Genomic DNA, 16825 nt, shown 5'->3' on the forward strand with positions numbered 1-16825 from the left:
TGTAACTTGTACAATGTGTGATTTGTGACAAATGTGTCCCATCACCTGCCTGATATGTAAGTATATGGTTATACACTATATATAAATGTATATAAATAAATACTTCATGTAGAGAGGACAGTAAACCCAAACATAAGAAATGTGATATGGACAAAACAAGTAAGGTGATAATAGATATATTCTTTTTGCTCGTGTATACATCTTGTTTTAAAATAATTTACTGAAGACAATCATTTATCACGTGTACCTTTCTGTATTCAACCAAACAAAGACTTAACTGAAGGATGTGGGAGAGGTAAGATCTGATTTTTCATGTGAAAATGAAACCTATGCATTAGAGGTGAATTCCCCAGCTGTTGCCTCATTCCAGGAAACTGATCGTAGTGCACATACTGACTCTATGTATACGTCTGAGTTCCTGTTAGACCTCTAAAAATCCCTCATTTCAATCATCTCTTCAATGTGTGCAGCTCGTGCTGTGCTCGACCTATTTGAGAAGACATGACGACAAAGCTTGTTTATTTCTTTTTATTATGAAGACTGTCTGTGCATTACTATATACTCTGGAAAAACAAAACATGAATAGTGCAGTGGATACATGATGCCCTTTTCAATTCATGATCAATTAGATTTTTTTTTTCCTTTTTGTCAACTGACCATAAAGCTTTAAAAAGAAAGAATTTTATTCCAAGATAAAAACAGTGAACTTGCATAATGTCTGCTGTCAAATAGTCCAAATGTTTCAGCTAAATGTCACCAAGTGCTTTTTTAGAGGGGATCACTTCCTCTCATTATGGCACCATAATATCACATATTAGAGATCTGTTATGCACTCAAACTCAACCTCAGACCAGTGAGATCCCAAAAAAAAAAGAAAAAAAAAAGAAGAAAAAATATGTTTGTTTCTTTCTCTTCAGCTTGTCACTGAAAAAGTTAAGTATGTTGAAATGATTTGGTCCAGATGAAGAGGGAATTGTGGGAAGCAAGGAATGAAAACAACCATTTTATAGTCACAGTTAAAAGGTAAATTTAACCGTTTTATGCACTCTTCACTAAAGTCGACCACTCAGAGCAGAGCAAACGATGTTTTTTTTTTTGTTTTTTTTTAAATATTCACTTCAACCACAGTCAGATCAGTACTAAAACATGGTTTGAAATTCACACAGGATGCAAGTTCAATCACATTAAAAAAAAAAATTCAGTCCTCTGGTAAAGAAAGGCAAAAACAAGGCAAAAGATTATACTGTAGCTGGTACCGCCATCTTTGATTTTTTTTCCTGAAATGCACAGGATCGATTGCTACAATAAGTAACAATAAAATTATACCTGAAATAGAACTGAAGTCACTTTGTAAGGAATGTGAACTTGAAGTGCTATTAATGCTCACAATTGAATTTAACATTAACGAAGGCTGATTTTGCACTGTATCACATTTAAAGGTAAGGAGGTTTTTTGGGGGGGGGGGATTTTCGTTAGCCTAGGGGTTTCTCACAAATCCCTAAACTATGCCATCAACTGCTTACAACATCAACGTTTTAATAGAACTGTTTTCTTGAAATGAGGATAGGCTTCTGGCCCACGATTACCAGCTGTTCATTGGTCCATGATGTGGAGGATCATTTGCTCCGTTTCAGCCTGATCACTTGAGTGTGAGGACTGACTGCGCCGTGTGTTTTACTTGCAGAGGTCCTCTGTGGCTGCCAGTGTGGTGATCTCGGGGAAGAAGTGCCGGGCTAGATGAGCTCAACGTAATTGGCTGGGAACATTCCGAAATGACCGTCTGGGCCATAGCCTCGCCACCAGCCCTCATCTATCATCTCGATCCCGGTGATGATGTTGTCGGGGTCGAATGAGATCTCTGTGTCGTCAGCTGGAGGAGGAGAAGAGCAGAGTCTCAGGAACATCACTTAGCTCATGTATGTTATTACACAGTTTTTGAATTTTCTCAAGCAGCGGTTTAATAAAACTTAAATGCCAACACTGCCGACATTATAACCAACCAACTGCTTGAAATCGAACTGAAATTAGAATTTTTATTTTCTGTGCACAGTAAATTAGTGTTTGCTTTGACTTGTGTGCCAAGTTGGTCGTTGGAGGTTGCTGGTGTCCACCCTCCGTGTGGAATCCAAACTTAACAACATGGTGGATCCTCGTGAATGTTAAATATTGTAAAGGGACAAACATCTTAAATTGCTAATGGTTGATAGGCTTGTTGCACCACAGAAACTGACAGCATGTCTCTCAGCAGAAACCATTTTCACTATGTCAGAAAATGAGGAAATTAAATATGCAAAATAGTTGCAGTATTAGTAACTTAACTGTTGCTGCTCTGGAAAAAATATTTTGTTATATTTAAAATATGAATCAATTCCAATCCTGTTTCAGGACATAGTGCTTACTTCCTCAGTGAGAATATTCATATATGTGTTTATAGCACAGAGCATATATGTTTCACTTTTCTTCTTGCTAATGTCTGAGTGTACTGTGAAAAACTACAACCGGTGTTGTTTTTTTAATAAATACTATAAGGTCCAAAATTATGCGAAAAATGCATAGTTACAAATTTTCTTGGGGTAAACTCCAAACCCTCTGACTATGTTGAGGGATTTCATTCTTTGACATTTATTTACAGCTATCTGGGCCTCCAGAGTTCTTCTGGTGTCAAAAGCTCCTGTAAATGATCACACATGGCTCGATGAACATGAATAAACCTATCTAGAGCATTTCTTAAGTACTTTTTAAGTTATTTCACTGCTGGTGAGTGCAAATATAGGTCCTGGCAATGTGGGCTCTGCATACGCACAAGTTTATATTTCCTTACACACACACACAAAAAAAAATTGAAGTGTGACTTTAACACTCCTGACGGTGACATGACCTTCTACATATCAGTCCATTTGTGATCAAAAACCTACCAGCCTGGTAGTCATACAAGGCCCTGGCACAGGTGCCTCTGTCTGACGTCTCCTCAGCGGTCACATCATAAGAGTTATTCTCCTCCACCTGGGAAAGAAACGAGGTTAAGTTGTGCTTCAGGATTATTTTAAACAGTCATTGCATTTCCTGCTGTAAGGTAAGTAAACAACCACCTGAGCTGGCTCTTCATAAGCTGGCTCCTGGACGTAGGAGTTGGCAGCTGGTTCCTCCTCTGAAAAGAGAGATTACTGTCAGTCTGACTGTGTCATTTAAAGCCGTCTATCCACCAGCAGGTGGCAGCAGCAGCTGATTCCTAACAGCACAGTTTGGCTGGAGGGAATATGTGCAGATGACAAATAACAGCATTTTTTAATAAGAAGCAGATGGGAGGGTTGGAAAGCTGATGTGCGTGAAATGGGCCCCACCTTTCCACTGTTCCTGGGGGGCCGCCTCCTGCTCATCATACTCACACCTGGACTGTCCATCATCCACATCTGGCTCTTACCACCCAAAACACAAGCACAGACATGCATGTACACAGAGGAACACATCCACAAGTCCATGCAGGTTGAAAACCACCACCAGTCTTAAGGCAAAAGGACATTCTTGGCATGTTCACACGAGACGTAAAAAAAAAAATTATAATCTGGAAATATGTCTTAGAAAACAGAGAGTACATCGAGTGGAATGACTCATAGTGAAACTCATGATTATAAAAAGGCATATGAAGATGATGACGCACAGGAACAACATAGAGAAATGAAGCATGGAGCTTTTGGTTAAGTATGGGATTGTCACCCGACACATTGTGTATGCATTCTTTGTGTGTTCGTGTGTGTGTGTGTGTGTGTGTGTGTGTGTTTGTGTAAGCTCACACCTGTGGCGCGGACAGGAGAGGCGGAGCCTGCGGGCACAGGAGAAGCTTGGCGCTGAGGTGAGCTGGCTCGCTCAGTTTCATACACTTGCTTAGACAGAAAAGGGCTTTGCAGACGCCCTGAGCAGAGACACACATGGATGCAAAATGGAGAGAAAAAAAAAAAAAAAAAAGAGCAGACAGAAGAAGAGAAGACACCATGATGGAGACAAAGTGTTAAAGTATGACTGGGAGACAACTAGACAGTCTGATGGAAAGCTCCAAAGTAGGATGGCGCTGGGAGAGGCAATTTCCTCCGGAAAAAAAAAAAAAAAATCACCAGTTTGAACGTACCACTACCTGAGAGTGAGGCTAAGAGAGCGTTGCAGTAACACAGGAGAGGATGTGACATTTACAGGCAACAGGTTTATATGGAGAGGTGTACATAGGGGTGATACCTGGCTGTGGGCTAGCAGGGGCAGCGGCAGGGACGTCCGAGTCGCTGGGAGTTATTCCCCTCTCTCTCTGCTTAAACATCTCTCTGGGGTTTACAGCACGCTGAGAGATGAGAGAAGCCGCCTCCTACAGCAAAGAAATGGAATAAGATGTGCAAATACAGTTTATTAATAAAGTAGTGGCAAGTGTTACCGAGAAAAACGACAAAAATGTTGACCTGTGCATTCTGAAAAAAGAAAAAGAGAAAGTAGAAATCATGTGATGAAGACGGAAAGACAGATGTATTAAGTTGAGCTTCAAAAGATTAAAAAAAGGCTCGTCTTCGTCTTGAGACAGGCGAGAAAAAGGAAAAGTAGTTTGGCCAAAGGAGAGCGCTTTCAGGAAGGTGAACTCACGTTGGCCTTTTCCACAGATTCACCTCGCTTGACTGCTTTCCTCTGGGCTGCCTGGTTCTCCTCCTGCTCCTCCTGATGATGTCAATATTAAATTTGGCACTGCTGACGTTAGCTACCTTCCTGGCTTAAGTGTTTACAAGATCTGTGCACTACTGTGACTTATTTAACGATCAACACAACCACTGTAAAAGCGGGGAACAGTAAATATGAAAAGTTAATTCCACAGCAATCCGCATCTGGTCCTTAAGTTTCTGCCAGGTAGATTCACAGCTTAAGCCCATTTAGTCAAAGTGTAATCTTGTCAGACAACTGGACAGCGAGAGACACTCACCCGATTTAGCTTCTCCTGCTCTTTAGTCGCAGCGTCCTGCTGCTGCTGGTACTTCCTATTAAACAAATGGCAGTTTAAAGACATAGGTAACTTAATTTAAACCTTTGAACAGTTGCTACTGAAAACTGCTCCCTACCATTGTGCAATTTCCTTCTGTTGCTACCTACTTTTGTTCATCGATTTGATTGGCCCTCTCCTTGTCCCTTTTGTCCCTCTGTGCTGCCTCCTTGGCCTCTCTGTCTTTCCTCTCTCTCTCCAGCTGCTGGCGCTCCTCATCTGCCTTGCGTCGCTCCTCTTGGCGACGTCTCTCCTCTTCTTTCTGAAAAGCAGGGGGGAAAAAAAAAAAAAGACATTGGCTTGCTTTTTCATGGTAATTATTGTGACAAAAAAGCCTGATTTCCAGTTCTCTCTAAATACAACAGTAAGGCGATGAGCTCACGGTTACATTCTTGATGTAGAAACATTACCTGCTTTGTGTTTTTATGTAGGATTTTAAGAGAAATAGCAATATGGGTCAAATGGTTCAAAACTATAACAATTCAAAAACATTTTATATAAAAATAACCTTTTTTTTTTTTTCAAAGGGAGTGATTTTTAGAAGATGTTTATGGTTCTCTTCACTCTGTCTCAAGAGGTGAAGCTGCAGTCTGCATTAGCTTATAGCAAGTTCAGGAGCCTACAGTACCTCTGCCTGTGCCCAGAAGTTGTCTTTATTGGTCTTTCGGATTTCTGACATAGCATTGGTCTTCTGGTACACTGAGCCCTACAGGGAGGAAAAGACATGATTGTGTAAACATGACAACACAATATTACATAATCAATAAAATACAGTGGGGTCCAACTACCTGAACTGTTTGTTAATGCAATCTATCTGAACCTAAACCGACTCTCTTCTCTGCTGTTACTTGCTGGTCATTAATCACTCAATAGCTAAAAATGAAAACTATTAGCTTTTTTGAGTGATGCTCTTGTGAGAATGAGGTCCTCTGTTGGTCGGGTTGTCTTGTGTTAGACTACACACACTGTTAAAATGCTAACACATTATGTGCCTGATGTATTTTTAACAACTAACCACAGACATGAACCGATTTCTTACTCTCATAAAGAGAGCGTGACAGAAAGAGGAAAGAGAAAAACCAAAAGCATTGTATTTAGGTCACCGATGTAGGCCAGAATATTCTAATATTTCTGCTTTCAAGTGTGCGTTTGAAAAGTTGTTTTCAGTTGTAGAAAATGTGAACGACTGTAACGGATGAATTTCGAGTTTATTCACATAGGTATGGACGTGTTTTGAGATTAAACCCTCTGCTTATCATTCTAGAATGAAAGACAAGCAGGCGGCAGGTGGGAATGGGTGTCCACTGCAGGCGATGCATACCACAGGACCCTGAGGACCGCTGTCCTGGAAGCGGCTGGGAGCTTCTTTGTGGAAACTGTAGTTGGCTCCGGAGGCTTTGGCCACTTTTTGCATGATTGCCTCAGGTTCCACATCCTCCTCTGCTCTGGCGTTAATAGTGACGTGGGCCCCCTGCGACACCATGAAATCACAGTTCATTTTAATACTCAGGCAAAGAGGGAAACACTTAGAGTTGTTATCTCGGTTCATGCGTGCACCACCCAGTAATTTGTTGACATGTTCTGTTTGCTGGTATGATATGAATGACTAAACTCCTACAAAGCTACTTCATTATTCTACAAATGCCTGCAGCATGATGCGTGGTGTTTTCTTTACATTTCTTTATTTTATGTCCTGCTCAAAGCTATCATTAACATGCGATGCGGTGCATCTGTAAACAGACTGTAGTAGAAATTCAAATGCATATTTAAAACAAGGACTTTGAAACAAGTGCAGTGTTACCTTCAGAAAATTTGCCATGGAGCTAACATGATTTGCACATATTCCTTTCCGGGCGTCCTTCACTCCCTCTCCAGTCTGAAACACAAAGAATTATTCTACCTCCGTTTGGCTACAAGGTCAAGAATGGCCACAACAAAAGAGGACAAACAAATGTAAAGTAGTGGAGTAGTGTAGCACTAACCCAGTTGATGAGGACATATTTAGGGAGGCCAGAGTTTGGATCCTGAACCCGGCAGAAAGCATACATCACTTTCCCACTGTTCAGTTCCTCAACCAGCTCCTCCAGTCCTCCATCTGATACATAAACATTGTGGAAAAGTCAAATGGTTACTGTGGTCGGTTGTGTAACTGGGAACATTTTTTCCCCTTACAAATGATGGGTTGAGAAAGCAGAGGCAGGCATTTCCTTTGTGCTGATATTCCAGTGCTGCGGCCGTATGCTGACGATGAAATTCCTGCACACATTTGATAATGTCGCACTGAGATGATGAAAACTTGATAACAATATGTGCGTAGTTACTCACCTCCCTTTTCTGCCAAGCGGATATCATTACTGTTTCCCTCGTAGGTAAACAAGGCCCTGAGGAGAATACCAGATTAAGGATATTAAAATACCAGCTAAGAACAGATCACACAGACAGAGAAGATTTTGTTCCAAAAGTTGATATGCACCATTTCACACCAAACCAAACAATGGATGTTTTGTAAACACGCTTTAAGCAACCTTCAACCTTCAGCCCTCTTGTCACAGGATACATTTCACATAAGTAGGGACATAAGGTAATGTAAATACCGCTGCAGTTTAAATTCCATTTTAAAAACAGCAGGGGCAGGCAGTTGTGTGCTCCCGCAGCAGTTAAGATTTCACTGACTTTTCTCTGCTATTCAATGTCCAATAAAAATAACTAGAAGTTATAGCAGCACTACACAAACTGAATCCTTTGTTAATTCTGCGGCATTTCCTGTGGGAAAAGCACATTTCCCTCTCTTTCTTTGTCATTTTCATTAACACGAAGGCATCTGAAGAAGTCATTATTTCTGTGCTCTTTAAGCGGACATTAAGTATGACCACATGATGTCTGGGTTTGGGTTAGATATGGGTCAAAGAGAGTTTTACTAGGCACTTAATAGCACGAAAATGCTAGACAATCATATCAAACAAAAGATGATGCGGACACACAGAGAGGCTTTAAATGTACCAGGTAAGTAAGTTGTCTACTGTAGTCTTTAGTCCATTCTATACATATGTTGCTATGCTCACACTCTATGAATTGGATAATTTTGGTGCATGTAAATGGAGCAAACACTCCCATCTTGGTAACTTAAGAGGCAGATCATATATTGATTTTAAGTTTCTTGAAAAATGGTCACAATGGTTACAAATGTGATAACTACATATAGAGGACTGAAAATGTTGACCATCTAAAAAGGCTTTACTTCTTTACAACACCTTTACAGAATGAATCCTCTATATTCTTCACGCTGAATGATGAATTCTGGGTTATTATGATTTTCTTCTTATGATGGATATTTAGAATGATGATTTTCATGATTATTTTCCACTGAAAACTTGTAATGTGAACATTTGTAAAAACAAGGAAAAATTCAAGTGGTTTTGTTTGATCCTAAAATGTGATACTGTGTGTGAGAAACACTGTAATCAGTGATAACTGCTGACTATTAGGAGATAAAGCTATACTGAATTGGGACACAGAAGACTTAGTTATTATAACAAATAATGTCTGAGGCCTTTGAGTCCCATTTCATATAGAACAAACAAATGTTTTTATTATTTAGCCTCAGATCAGTACTACACAGTAGAATCATCATTTGGCCTGCTCTCATACAGACACTTCATTCATGAGATCTGCTTGTATGTTGTCACACACTGTAATCAACAATGATAATCACTTTTCATATTACAGGGACAACTACACTCTATCTGGAATGTCAATTTCAGACCACAAATATATCTTAATGTTTGCAGAACTAAACCACATACTGGAAGACATACTCACTGTCAGATTTGGTGGCCTTATAAAGGCATTTGCCTCTGATCAGTACCATAGATACGGTGCATCATCGCAGGACTAAGCAAGTGAAACTTGCTCATACTGAAACTGGATGATGCAAGGTAACTTCTTCACACTTCTTTTACCATCACACTAACTAAAAATGACTTTCATTATCAATTAATCTGACAATTACTTCCTCGATTAATCATTTTGTCTATAAAATATCAGTTACAATTTCCCACAGCCCAAAGTTATGTATTCAAATTGCTTGTTTTGTTTGACCAACAGTCCAAACCAAAGATATTCAATTTATCATCACATATGAAACAGAGAAGAATCAAGTCCTCACATTTGAGATGCTGAAAACAACACATATTGGTGCTTTTGCAATAAAAATATCCAGTGATTAATCAACCATCAAAATAGTTGCTGATTCATTTACTGTTAATCATTGCAGCTCTAATCTTTTCCTTTTACTTGCACCATTTCAGAAAAAAAATATACAGGTAGAGCAAACTGTTAACAAGAGCTGAACCTTAAAAAAAACCAGAAGGATGGCAAACATTCACAGGAGTCATTTTCAGAGTGATTATGAGGCCAGCAGAATCTCTCGGTAATTGCTCTTTGAGATTAATTAATTAAGGTCAACATTAAACACCGCAGCTGTCATCAACAGGTTTAATTTTAACCTCAACACCAGCACAGACACCACTGTAATGTTAGGTAACATAGAGGAAGTTCATAGATTTTGCTTTCACATATCGGTCTTACTTAAATTACTTCCCATCTTACCAGGAAGTGGGGGAGGTGGCGTTAGCTCGCAACTTTCAATTTTCAATTTAATAGCAGACACACATTAAAATGCATGCAAAGCATAGAGATACATGCTTAGCCTGTTGGGTGTTGACTGTAACTTATCTTAGTTTTACTAGCTCTACAGTTAGCCCATTTAACATTTAGTAACGTTACACGTCAGATTGACAATACAAGTGAGAAAGCTAAACTCTACACGATGTTGACTTTAAATATCAATTAATTTAGGTTGCAGAATATCTACTTAGGCTAACAAAGTGCCAGTATGTCACAGGTTAAGTGTATATAACGTTAGGTTACCTTTATCGATAACTTAGTTGACGACAGACTGGCACAATGCTAACCAACACTGCAGCTAATGTAATGTCTGCTACACAAGGCTCACACCGTTTTTTTAACAAGCTGCTCCTTACCAGTTAGTGTTGGACTTTTCGTCTACCACTTCTTTATATGCAGCTGTTAATGCAGGGCCATTTTTGCTGAGGTTAACTGCCATGGTTATCTTGAGTAACAGCTAGCCAGCTAGCTATCCGGGATGCGCCCTTCCTACTGGGAGGAGTGGCGATGATGCTGACTTTCAGCTGTGCAGGAAGCTAGTTTAGCTAGTGGCTACATCTCAGCCAGGGCGTCATTACGTGTGGGCAGTCCGAGGCTTGTTTGCGTTATTTGAAACGCGACTACGAATCAGATCGCTGAATACTAAATATGTTAAAATGCACCAAACTCTGAGATTAAACGAAAGTTCGTTGTGTACAAAGGATGTGTTTTCTGCACCGCAAACTCCCCTCAGTGAGTTGAGGAATCACCCTGAAGTGCAGCGCTCACAGACATGCAGAGGCCCCATTACACACCAAAGAGCAACTTTGTAACGCATTTTTGTTGATTTTATGTGGAGACACAAAATGTTCTAGTCAGCTTCAGTCAATGTACAGTGTCATTATAGTTCCTTGTTATTTATCTCCTTATACCCCATCAATAAACTACTGGCTCAGGCTCACATCGACCTCAATTACCGCTTTCATTACTCAAAAAGAAGAAATGATTGCAGACAACGGTAAACCAAGATGAGCTTTATTCATATGTAATGACAAAGTCAATAATAGTTATCTTGTGTAGGTTATGTGAGGAGATGTGGATGTTTTGTGGTGACAGTTCAAGCACACAAGTTCCAAACCTTAAGATGCATGAAGGCTGGTCCTGCATTCACACAAAGCCAGGCTGAAATTTTCAACAAAAAATATTGGTACTTTTCAAGCAGGTTTCCATGTCTACTGATGAGATGAGTCACCCATTAGGGGATACAGCCCTGATAGCAAATTTACAGTTTATGACACGTTCTCTCTATATACAAAATGAGGGTTAAGGCTAAAATTTTAGTCAGAGGTGTTAGGCAGATGAATTGTAACGAAATCCCTGATATCTGGCAAATGGCTGTGAGAAGGTTCTCCAGAGTGCAAAGCATGCCAAGCTGCCTATATAGACTCTATTGAGCACACTGGACAAAGGAAGTCAATGATAGCATCAGTCACATGATGAATTGAGGCTGCATTCAATCATACAGTTGGAAGATATCCGGCTTTTAAATAAATAGCCAGATGAACAAACAACAATGTACACAAAGTTTGAACTAGGACTATTACACACAAATCATTTTCAATTGTGGTCTGGCAGCAAGAAGACTTAAGCTGCATTTATAGGATATATTTTTAAACCCTTATAGTATATACTGTATTTCAGGACAACTTCTTTTGAAGACATTTTTCTCTACAGCAGCTAACAATGAAAAACTGTGTTCGGTGCCTAAACAATGATGTTAATTCTACAATCAAAGTTTCTAATTTTTCATGCTTTGCTATGAACCTTTTTGGATGATTTCAAATAGTGCCTTAATAGCAAAATTTCTTCCCCTTTACACCATCAAATAATTCCCTTTTTATTGGCAGCATAAGCACATTATGATTTAAAAAAAATCATAGCATATCCTAACTACTTTATCCAACAATCACAATGGATTATATTAAAACTAATATTACTTTATGACACATCACAATCATGTTCAATTCTGGTGACATGAATGAAAAAAAAAACAGCCTAAAACTAAAGCTTTCAAAGACACAATACAAAATGTCAAAAATGTATCGCCCAGACAAACCGTTTTACTGTCAGTGTAGGTAATTTATCACAAAACAAAACAAAACCTTTGCCGACCTAATAATGACTATGAACATAAAGAAATGCTAAAAAAAAGAAAAAAAAAAGAAAAAAAAAAAAGCTTCACATCACCTGATACTTAAAGCAGATGAAACTGTCATGGCAAGTTACTGTATTTATTCACCTCGAGTAACTAGATGCACATGACTTCAAATTACTGGGTTCTGCAAAATGTCAAGTCTGTTTTGTTTAACTTCCCATTTTGAGTATAAATGTCAAACAGCTGTAACCAAAGGCCATTTCATTTTTAGAAAAACAGTAGCATGTACATGCATCGTTTGAAAGCCGTTCACATCCAGGTGTTGTTCAAAAAATGAATGGAAATGGTGGTGAAATGAACTCAAGAGGGATATTGAAAACAGCCCTCTCTTTGACATGACAGTACTTCTAGGACAGCATATTTTCGTGCAACACAGGATATCAGGGCCTATATGCATGAGGAACCTCAGGAGTGCTTAACTGTCTTTGATCAAGTTGCCTCTTCAGAAATTGTGAGCTAATTTTTTTTTTATGTGAACAAACAAGTGAACTTAGATCAGTACTATTTTAGAGGCCTGTGATATGGGCCCTGGTCATTTTTCTCACCATGGGTCACTGCTTATAAAGGCTGATGATATGGCTAGATACCTGAGTAACTGTACTGAGGAGGTGGCACACAGCGTAGCTATGTGCCAAGGAGTAGCTATGTTCATAGCTAGACAACAAGGAACAAGTCATACAACAGTAGTATTTGTGCACTATGCCACCAGCCATGGATGGTTACTTACACAGGATATAAGGGCAATGACAGCATGTGTGAGAAAAACGGGAGGTGACATTCACCCTATGGAGCCCGACAACAGTGAGGCGAAGGCCAGCTATCCAGTGTCTTAAAAAAACCACTAAATACTGTTGCATTTCCAAATGCAGTGGGTGATATAGACCAATCCTTCTTTACATCTTTCACATTGTTTCGGGGTAGAGACAGCATGTGCCAACAGATCAGCGGCTGGTAATGGCACTGTACCATATTGTGTTGAACAGGGAACACTCTGTCTCAATTGCACGTAGACCGTTTGAAAATAATAACACATAAAGGCCACTAAATACATGGAAATACAGTAATACAAGACATCCAGTGGGATACAGACAGTACCTCTGAAATGAAGGGAGAGCCAATCTCCTAAATCAATCAAACATTTTGCTTTTGAGTAGCACAATGATATGACTGACAGTGAAAATGATGCGTATGAATTAGCAACAATGATGATAATGATGGTGATAATCACAAAAGCTGGAGTTAACAGTTTCAAGTCTGAGTGTGGCGGTATGAACTGTCAAGAGTTTCCGGTATTCCATATGGGAGTGCTTTTAGGAGCCCATCAGGTCCTGCTCAGCAGATCCATACAAGTCATGAAGGACAGCACATGGTAGCAGCTCAGCACATGGAAAGCCAGGTGGCACTGTACCTCATTGTAACGCTTCCTTCTCCAAAAGTTGGGCTGTTGTTTAGTTTTTTTTCCTCTGTTGCTCATTTGCCTCAAGTTACAAATCAAACATGTTTCTTTTGTTCTCCTTATTTATTTTGATTTCCCTGGCACTCTCACATTGCATACTTCTGTGTCCATTCTCTTGCTAATTTGTTGTACCTGTAAAACACAAGCAAAGTTTGGAAAAGGTCTCAAGAACTTTATCTCCAAAAATAATGAGTCACTGTATCAAAGTTGAGAGATGCAGTAAATGCATTCTTGTTTTACACTCACTTTTCCCTGTCAGCCTTGTACGTATGGGCGATCTCTGGTACCAGTGGGTCATCCGGGTTTGGATCACAAAGAAGAGAGCAGATAGACAATAATACTGTGAAGAAAAAAATCAGACAGTAATTAGATTACATTAACAGAAACTTTCTTTTTTACATTTGAACTTGACATTTAAGACCTTCCCAAGTACACAATAGGACTTTGTGGTCTTATAACATTTTTAAAATGTCTGTTGCATCCCTTTACCTTTTGATACTGTAAGTGCGGGTGACCATTGCGATCTCAGTATATCCAGACAAATACTCCCATTGCTGTTGATATTAGGGTGGTAAATTTTTGTTGTAAATGCAACCTGTGACAAAAACAGAAAGAATGTTTTAATTTCCCAGTGAAACTTATCATGTTTGCCAGAGTACGATGAACAAATGAAAAATGAGTTTCATTGAGCTGAGATGCGTTATTGCCTCGTTATGTGACACCCAAGACAGAGCCTTACTCACTTTTGGTGGTTTGAAGGGATAATCTGTTGGGAAGTGAATGGTGAGGAAAAACACTCCACTCTGATATGGGCTGTCACTCTATTGAAATAAAAATAGAAGCAAGTTAAATTCTGTTGACGGCAATAGTTTTTTTTTAATGCACATTTCAATAGGGTTAAAATACAGTTTCACTTACCGGACCCATTATTGTTGCCTGCCAATGAAACACTGAAAAAAAAAAACAACAATAAATAAATAAATAAACAGACAACAAAAAAACATTGCATCAGTGCATTTTCCCCCCTAAATGATTAATAATGCCTTTACTACATACATTTTTCTATAGATGGCAACTCCTGTTGCACAAATATATTTATACACAGCAATACTCATAAACTAAAGCAGCAATACTCTAAAAACTTCTTACAATCATCTCCAACTGGTCCAGCAGAGCACTGAGCTGGTGGGTCCCTCTGCAGGTCTGACAGCTCCTAAAGGCAAAACAATCACATCATGAAATAGCCTTGAATTTATTGGTCAGGATTAATAATGCCTTTACTACATGCATATTTATTTTAATGCCAACTCCTGTTGCACAAATATATCAACAGATTGGTTGTTAGGTACATGTAGGACTTGAACCTAATCAGTACACTGTATGTTAAAATGATGGATAAAGGATGAATTGAGAGGGAAGTATAGCTTTGAGAAAGACTCCTGCCTCTTTAAAACCTCACTGAGGCTTATACCATACAATGTTTGTCTTTATGTAAAATGGGCTAACTTAACTTTTTGGGGGATTCTGCCCCAAATTTGCACCAGGTTGTAATTACTGACAGTCTTTTCAGTGGCAGCCATGTCTGCTGTACAGTCATGATCTGAGGCTTTTGACATGTAAATGGTGGCTTTGGGATATCTGACTTCATAAACACTTTAGTCATCAATCCATGATGGCTAAAGATATTGATTACAAAATTTACAAAGCACAATAGGACAAACCAAATATTATCTACAGAAATAAAAAAGGAATAAACTAAAATGTAAAATTCCCATTCATTATATCAACAATAAATGTTAAATGGCCAAACTCCATTATATACCATTCAAATGCAAACATAAACATAAACAGATGCTTAAATAGAAATTAGGGCCGTTATTTAACATCTCTTTATAGGAAGCCTATCTATTCTGTTATATAAATACACACCTTGGCCTGTTCCAGTGCCCCATTTGCCTTTCCATATATGGCAACACTGACACTTGGGTTCAATTTTGGCAACCAGCATGCAGCTGTCATTCAGCCACTAAACACATCACTGGCCATACTCTTTGTGACCAAAAACAAAAATTAAGACAACTAACAAGCAGAGAATTTAAAGGCAAATCCTGTACATGTCAACCTATCAAACCAAGGTGCTAGCCTAGCGCAGCTCTGCGGGATGACTGACATACTTAACCTAAGTCACATTTACATGAAGTGCTGATAAGCAGCTGCAATTAGGAAAAACTTTTCAAAATACTAACCACAATCAAAAAAAAGTAGCTGTCAGAATGATGGAGCTGTTAAAGTAGATTAGTTATTGATAGCTAGCGTTACTGTAGCAATGCACCAACAGGGCCACCAGTGGTTAGCTCGTCTTTGTTTGTGAATTACTCTTAAAACGAGCACAAAAAGAAAGCAAAATACGGCTAATTCGAGCATCAGAAAAGGCCACACAGTAGTATTGTGTCCACAGAGGCTCCCACACTCAGGTGAATGTGTCAAATGGGAGGTATGGCTGACACATGAAAGAAATATACACTCACCTTCTGAATTCTTTTCAACGCCATTGCTTCAATGGCTGTGCTAGATAGCCTGTCAGCTAACAGTTAGCTCCGCACACATACAATTTAGGTTGTGTGGCCGCGTACTTCCAAATCACACTTAGAATCAGAAAATCACGTCTAACATAAAACAGGCTTGGGGCTTTTGGTTTCCAGTACAACTTATGAGTCAAAATGTTTGATGAATCTAGGTCTTTCTTTAGCCTGTAACAGAATAGCCGAGATATTTTGCTGTCTCTCCTATCATTCCTACTCCTCTTGATGCCCTGGAAGACAGATTTTGGTAATATCGCGAGAGTTGTCTTGCATCAACAACTCGGCAATTATTACTTCCATGGTTGTAGTTCAAAATAGTGAACTGTAGTGAAAATGCAGAACAGCTTTTAGTCCCGTGGGGCTCACAAACTAAAATCATAATACTTTCAGTTATAGGAACAAATGTTAACTAACAAAAAAATTCTACAAAATCACTATATGATGCCTCCTATGTGATCTAAATTTAATGTCATCACACTGAACCAGAACTCCATAACAAGTAAACTGCATCCTGTAGACCTATATTTTGACTGTGGCTATCAAATCTGTGTCTTCTGTTTGCCAACATTATTAGATTCTACAGTAGACTGATATTTATTGTAGGCCTATATATTAAAAACAAAACAAAACAAGAAATTAGATAATAATTATCATCATTATTATTATCATCACAAGCCTTATGATCAAGTTCACAGCACTAGAAGTAAGAGGACAGTGTGATAACAACAAGGTAATAGGCTATATGACTTCATCCATACAATGTAGATTCAACACAATAACTGAGGCCAGGTGACCACAAGATGTCACTATTTGAAAAGAACAAAATGACACAAGCAAATCATGGCTAGAATAGAGTATGTGCAGCTTTGACTTTCAGATTCACAATGTAATTTATCAAA

At 38.9% G+C, this 16825-nt stretch overlaps 2 protein-coding genes across 3 annotated transcripts; both read right to left on the reverse strand.

The window, feature by feature from the left end:
* Window positions 1-513: 513 nt before the first annotated feature.
* dbnlb (drebrin-like b) lies at window positions 514-10431 on the reverse strand. Of its 2 annotated transcripts, XM_042420974.1 has the most exons (15): window positions 10051-10430; window positions 7334-7389; window positions 6991-7103; window positions 6810-6884; window positions 6330-6479; window positions 5637-5714; window positions 5119-5270; window positions 4952-5006; window positions 4621-4692; window positions 4228-4351; window positions 3794-3910; window positions 3342-3416; window positions 3090-3148; window positions 2916-3003; window positions 514-1870 (listed from the first exon to the last, which is right to left on the reverse strand). In XM_042420974.1, the coding sequence occupies exons 1-15, from the start codon at window positions 10131-10133 to the stop codon at window positions 1734-1736; spliced, it is 1434 nt and encodes a 477-aa protein (XP_042276908.1). In that variant the 5' UTR covers window positions 10134-10430; the 3' UTR covers window positions 514-1733. The 2 variants fall into 2 exon arrangements, with proteins under 2 accessions (XP_042276908.1, XP_042276909.1); XM_042420975.1 differs by lacking the exon at window positions 3794-3910 and having other exon boundaries at window positions 10051-10431.
* Window positions 10432-10692: 261 nt separating this feature from the next.
* ube2d4 (ubiquitin-conjugating enzyme E2D 4 (putative)) lies at window positions 10693-16189 on the reverse strand. Its single transcript, XM_042420976.1, has 7 exons — window positions 15873-16189; window positions 14494-14557; window positions 14263-14294; window positions 14088-14165; window positions 13834-13939; window positions 13591-13684; window positions 10693-13476 (listed from the first exon to the last, which is right to left on the reverse strand). Exons 1-7 carry the CDS (start codon window positions 15894-15896, stop codon window positions 13431-13433), a joined length of 444 nt encoding a protein of 147 aa, XP_042276910.1. The 5' UTR covers window positions 15897-16189; the 3' UTR covers window positions 10693-13430.
* Between the last annotated feature and the right edge of the window lie 636 nt (window positions 16190-16825).

The sequence above is a fragment of the Thunnus maccoyii genome, chromosome 9 (genome assembly GCF_910596095.1).
Source record: "Thunnus maccoyii chromosome 9, fThuMac1.1, whole genome shotgun sequence".
Taxonomy (NCBI): domain Eukaryota; kingdom Metazoa; phylum Chordata; class Actinopteri; order Scombriformes; family Scombridae; genus Thunnus; species Thunnus maccoyii.

Excerpts from the sequence above, each read along its gene's own strand:
- dbnlb (XM_042420974.1), bottom strand. The coding sequence starts at position 10,133 with ATGGCAGTTAACCTCAGCAAAAATGGCCCTGCATTAACAGCTGCATAT. Across the intron at positions 7,104-7,333 it reads CCGCTTGGCAGAAAAGGGAG|ATGGAGGACTGGAGGAGCTG; the intron begins GTGAGTAACTAC and ends TTTATGTATCAG. Across the intron at positions 3,417-3,793 it reads CTCTCCTGTCCGCGCCACAG|AGCCAGATGTGGATGATGGA; the intron begins GTGTGAGCTTAC and ends TTGGGTGGTAAG.
- ube2d4 (XM_042420976.1), bottom strand. The coding sequence starts at position 15,896 with ATGGCGTTGAAAAGAATTCAGAAG. Across the intron at positions 13,940-14,087 it reads ATCCCTTCAAACCACCAAAA|GTTGCATTTACAACAAAAAT; the intron begins GTGAGTAAGGCT and ends TTTTTGTCACAG. Across the intron at positions 13,477-13,590 it reads TACAAGGCTGACAGGGAAAA|GTACAACAAATTAGCAAGAG; the intron begins GTGAGTGTAAAA and ends TGTGTTTTACAG.